General features: G+C 32.6%; 3 protein-coding genes across 3 annotated transcripts; 1 reads left to right on the plus strand and 2 right to left on the minus strand.

The window, feature by feature from the left end:
• Positions 1-123: 123 nt before the first annotated feature.
• On the minus strand, positions 124-454 carry EHI_164170 (uncharacterized protein; the record flags this gene model as incomplete). The annotated part of the gene is made up of 2 exons (XM_001913664.1): positions 124-153; positions 218-454. The coding sequence occupies 2 exons, from the start codon at positions 452-454 to the stop codon at positions 124-126; spliced, it is 267 nt and encodes an 88-aa protein (XP_001913699.1).
• A 42-nt stretch (positions 455-496) lies between these two features.
• On the plus strand, positions 497-1,286 carry EHI_164180 (uncharacterized protein; the record flags this gene model as incomplete). The annotated part of the gene is made up of 2 exons (XM_642874.2): positions 497-943; positions 1,032-1,286. The coding sequence occupies 2 exons, from the start codon at positions 497-499 to the stop codon at positions 1,284-1,286; spliced, it is 702 nt and encodes a 233-aa protein (XP_647966.2).
• A 49-nt stretch (positions 1,287-1,335) lies between these two features.
• On the minus strand, positions 1,336-5,172 carry EHI_164190 (DNA polymerase, putative; the record flags this gene model as incomplete). Its single annotated transcript, XM_001913665.1, has 1 exon — positions 1,336-5,172. The coding sequence occupies one exon, from the start codon at positions 5,170-5,172 to the stop codon at positions 1,336-1,338; it is 3,837 nt and encodes a 1,278-aa protein (XP_001913700.1).
• Between the last annotated feature and the right edge of the window lie 60 nt (positions 5,173-5,232).

A 5,232-nucleotide genomic window follows, 5' to 3' on the forward strand; every position in this document is an offset into this window, starting at 1 on the left:
TAGCTGCATTCTCATATAATGCTTCTGTTTGTTCACATGCTGTTTTCTTATTTCTTGAATATACACGATATGCATCAAATAAATGTGTTGATGATTTTAATCCTACAAAATATTCTATTGCTGTTAATCTTCCTGTTTGAAATCCTGAAATATCTCCTTCTTGACTATCTTTTATTTGTGTCCAAAATTGTTCAGTTGGTTTAATTTGAATTCTAACTAATGCAGTAATAGATGATTTATCTATATTTGTAATTTGAATTGATTCATCTGTCAATTTTACTTTAGTATACATTCCTTTTTGTACAGGACATGGTGGATCAGATGAATCTATTGATAAACATTTATTATCATGAACACCTGAATTAGCTTCAAGTATTCCATCTGTATAATTGAAGTATTTGATAAGGTCACCTGTCTCTTCTTGATCTAATGCTTTAATAACATTATAATTCATCTTGTTTATTTTGATTTCTTAGTTCAATCTTTTATTTCATTCATGAAGTTCGGTAATTGGAAGAGATTTAAAGAAGGATTAAAGAAAGTTGCAGCACTATTAGCTTCTGGTGCGAAATTTGGTGGGAATGTAATTGAAAAAGCAAAACCACTTATTTCTATAGCATCAGATTTTATTCCAGGTGGTGAAATAATTAAAAAAGGTACAGAAGTAATTAGTAAAATAGCAGAACCTACAAGTGAAGTATTAAATAGAATAGCATCAGGTGAAAATGTTGTTGGTGCAACTAAAAGATATTTAAATCAAGTTAAAAATGAAATACCAAATGATATTACTAAAACAGCAAGTAAAATTATTAATCAAGTACCTGAACATGTTTCATTAAAACCAAAAACAAAATCAAAACCTTTATTATTTGCTAATAGACTTAATAATAACGAAGAATATGATAAGAATGGAGAAATAGATGAAGAAATAGATGAAGATGAAGTAGATGATTATTTATAACTAAAAATATTATTTAATGAAATTTGGTTTTATTAAAAAGTTAAAGAATATAATTAAGACAGCAGGAAAGAAAATAGCAGGAATAGGAGGGAAGTTATATAAAACAACAGGTACTATAGCATCTAAAATAATTCCTATTTCAAAAGGAATAGCATCATTTCTTCCAGGTGGTGAAATAATAGATCAAGTATTAGATAGAGTACCAAAATGGTATGAAACAAATGGAAAAGCACTCACAGAAATTAGTGAAGGAAAGAAAATAAAAGATGTTATTAAAGAGTACGGAAAAACACTTTATAATGATGTTCTTTTAAATAAAAAATAACAGAATAGATAGAAAAAGAATCAATTAGACTTAATTGAGAGCTTCTTTTTTAAAATTTAATTGTTCTTTTGAACTCATCAAGAGTTCTTACTCTAAAGTCCCTTTCAATAACAAAGTGGGGACCATACTTTGATAAATCAAAACTAAGTGGGTAGCCTGCGTAAAGGTGTTCATACAAAGCTACCACATCCCCTTCAAATTTTTCTTTTGCAGTACCAAGTATTACCTTCTTGGGGATGCCTTTCATTCTAATTAAATAATCTATATCACCATCCTCATTAGTGAGAACATCAAGGTAAGACTTCTTCCCAAGGAAGATAGACTTAATTGACCAGGATGGTTTTCCTTTAACAGGGGGGAAGTCTGAGTGGAACTGTCCTAGTTCAGAACCAACTAAGTCTCTACCATACTTTTCTTTAAACTCCTTCTCAAGTCTTAGTAGATCCTTTTTCTTTATATGAATACTATCAGTGTCCTGATAATAAACATCAATGTCCAAATCTTCACATAAATAAATTAGTTCATTCATTATTCTCTTGGACATAGAGAGAATAAGAACACCAATAATGTTGGGGATATAAAAATCATCTATTTGTTTTTTCACATTAACCATCCAAACGTCTGCATCATGTAGTTGTTCCCCAACAATGACATCTTCCAAGTGTCGTCTCCAAAACGATGTCATTTTCTTTCTTCCTCTAAAAAATTTCTTTTCTTCCTTAATTGGTTTTTGGATGGTTTTTCCATAGGAAGAATTCATTACCAGCTTAAATATAATCTCTGCTGGATCATGGGACTGTTTCATTTCTTTTCTAACTCTATAAATCTCTTTTATTTTCTCTTTAAATAGTCCAACCTTAGTGCCTTTCCAATATATCCCCTGAACCACCTTAAATTCTATTTCTTGATATTTAATTAAGTCTTCCAAGTAGATCGAATCTACTGTCATGGTGGTTTCTTCATTTATATATTGATTTATCCCATTCACTTTCTTAATAATAATGGGCATTTTTCTCTTCTTATTTATCTTTGTTATCTCTATTGTAACAACAAAATATGAGATAAATTTCGTTTCAGTGGGTTCAAACTGTTGTTCATCCATTAAATGTTCAAGATACCATTCAATTGGTTGAACCATTCTATTTGGTGATGATAATGGAAGATATAATCGTGCAATAGCAGAAGGATACAAGCTGCACGCATCAAAGTCAACAATTTCATCAGTGATATAATATTTTTTATTTTCACTGGTCATATTTCTTCCTCCATATACCGCTTGTTTAATATATTCTCGAACAACCCCTGTATATTCAAATAACGCGTCTTTAGCAAAACAATTGTTAACAAAGAATGCATATGCCATTGAACTGAGTGAGGCATAACAGACGCAATCAAGCTGGAGATGTGTTTGGACCATTTGACGATATTTTAAAAAGCCTTCTCTAAGCACAAGAACATCACGAAGGCAATAATACTCACAATATTTTTTAGAATTAAAGTGAGTGTCATCAATAAGACAATTACATTTTACTAGAAGGTCCTTAAATTTCTTTCTAGTGTCTTCACTCCAGACTGGTTGTTCATTATTTCCACATTCATTGATGATTCCAATTTCCATTGTCTCTTCTGAATAATAATTATATGGTAGTATTTCTTTTTCATATTCTCCATCAAGTTTAAAGAATTGCTTAAAATTAGCTATGGAGGTTGGAATCAATGAAAGGGTATCTTTAAAGATAATTTTCTTCCCTTTATATTCTACTACCATTTTATAAATCATTTTCCCTCTCATAATAATATTAATAATTCCAAATCTAGCAAGGAATCTTCCATCATATCCTAAGTTATGGAAGTAACATATCGGTGAATCTATGGTGCTTATATATTCAATGAAATCGTAAGCACAATGTAATCCATAGAAACTTTTCCATGCCCCATTCTCTTTCATTACTATAATGCAGAAAGGTTGGTGGAATTCACCACTTGTAAAACATTCAAAGTCTGCAAATAATAACGTATTTGTAACTTCTTTTTTCTTTATTTCCCCCATTATTCTTGACTCTATTTTTGTTAATTCATCATTGATCGAGTCAAATAAAAATGAATCATAATATTTTGTCTTTATTAGACAATCTCTTCTTGTTTCTTTAAATGCATTACTCTCTTGTAATAGTTTAATACACTTATAAGCTGGAATAAATCGACTGAGAGAATGCTTATATTGCCCTCTTTCTTTCTTAACAACGTTAAAATATTTAGTTATGTCTTCGTTGTTTTCTTTTGCATATTCTACTATTTCATCATAATGTGTAATGAAATATGATGTCACTGGAACCGTATCATCAATAATGTAGTGGTTGTTTTTTTTCCACCGTAGTAAGAATAATTTAACACTTCGGTTCCCATATGTGATTTGAGAGCTTTCAATTTTGTCCCCTTTATAATATCTAAGAGTAATATTCAACTTAAACTCTTCTGCTACTTGTCTCAGTGTTTTCTTGGTGACTGAAATGCCCTTTATTATTGATCTTAAATGGGTCATTTCTGATGATGTAAGTACACCGGACTGATGGAGTGCATTAACAAAACAATTTTCTATTGTTGCAACCTCATCTAGAACATATATTTGATATTTTTTGAGGATATATTCTAACGGTTGCCAGTGTTCATCAAGATAGTAATTAAACACTGCTCCATCGATTCGTTGGCGTTGAGGAGGTTTCACTATTGTAATGATGATTTCATTTACAATTTTTCCTGGTGGAATATTTAACTCACTTTCTTCATCATCATATCTCCTCCAAAATTCTTCTATGCCAACTTCAAATCCCACACATTTATTAATAAATACTTGCGGTTCGATATTTTCTAAGTTAACAATAAATCGTCGCCGCCTTCCACCAAATACCAATTCTACTAGGGGAATTAAGTCATGTTCCTTAATTAATCGACTTATTCTATAGGTTTCCCCTAACATACCACGCCATGCTTGCGCAGTATTTTCTAGCCCAAAATCTCTTTTTTTGATGACACTAAATTCTATCTCGTCATCTGTATTATTTGCTCTTGCCAGTTGGAGGAGATGTATTTCATTTTCTGTAGGTGGTACTCTATCTAGAGTGAGGAAATCTAAGGTAGCATTTTCCTCTTCATGGTTTATTTCCTCTAGTAGAGCAGCAACCTCACCATCAGTTAAGGCATCCTCCATCATTTGGGCATCATTAGGTGGGACATTAGTGGGGACAAAGGGGGTTTCTTCAGGGGGATTCATAGGGGCGTCCTGAGAGGGGTCATTAAGGGGATCTGGTGAAAAAGAAGGCGTAGTGGGGCTAGCTCCGCTGACCGATCTATCACCACTAAGTCTAGCACTGATAGCTCCAGCCCCGTACTCTCCAATAGTCCCGCTAGCCTTCTCTTTCGCAAGAGAGTCTATAGCCTCGTAAGGGGGTGCTTGGATTTCTCCAAGGCTAGCTTGCCATTCTGGCTCTCTTGATTTTGTCACGGCTTCTCTACGATTTCTAACACGATCCCCAATCGTTTCAAAGCCGGCAGAACCATGAGATATAGTTGCTTTTTTTTCTACCTCTCTATGGTTCTCGAAGAAAGCATTGCTATGCGAGTTAGTTACTGTTTTTTCTAACTCAGCATAGCCATCTAAGTCAGATGGATTAGAAAAGACGGTTGTTGTTTTTTCCATCTTTTCATAATCCTTCTTACGCATAGTAACTCGTCGTCTTTGAGGTCGACGACGATGATCATCGACAGTAATGCCATCCTCTATGGCTCGATGATCATTGAGCAGTTGTTGTCGTCTTCTTTGTCGACGACGTTCCTGCTCTTTTCTTTTAATATTAAAAATATTATTTTTGTTTTGCCTATAGGACATTAAAACTGAATGAATATTTTATTTTTCTTTTTAAAAAATTAAATCAATAAATTACAAAAA

The sequence above is a fragment of the Entamoeba histolytica genome, genomic scaffold (genome assembly GCF_000208925.1).
Source record: "Entamoeba histolytica HM-1:IMSS scf_1104750518777 genomic scaffold, whole genome shotgun sequence".
Classification (NCBI taxonomy): Eukaryota; Evosea; order Mastigamoebida; family Endamoebidae; genus Entamoeba; species Entamoeba histolytica.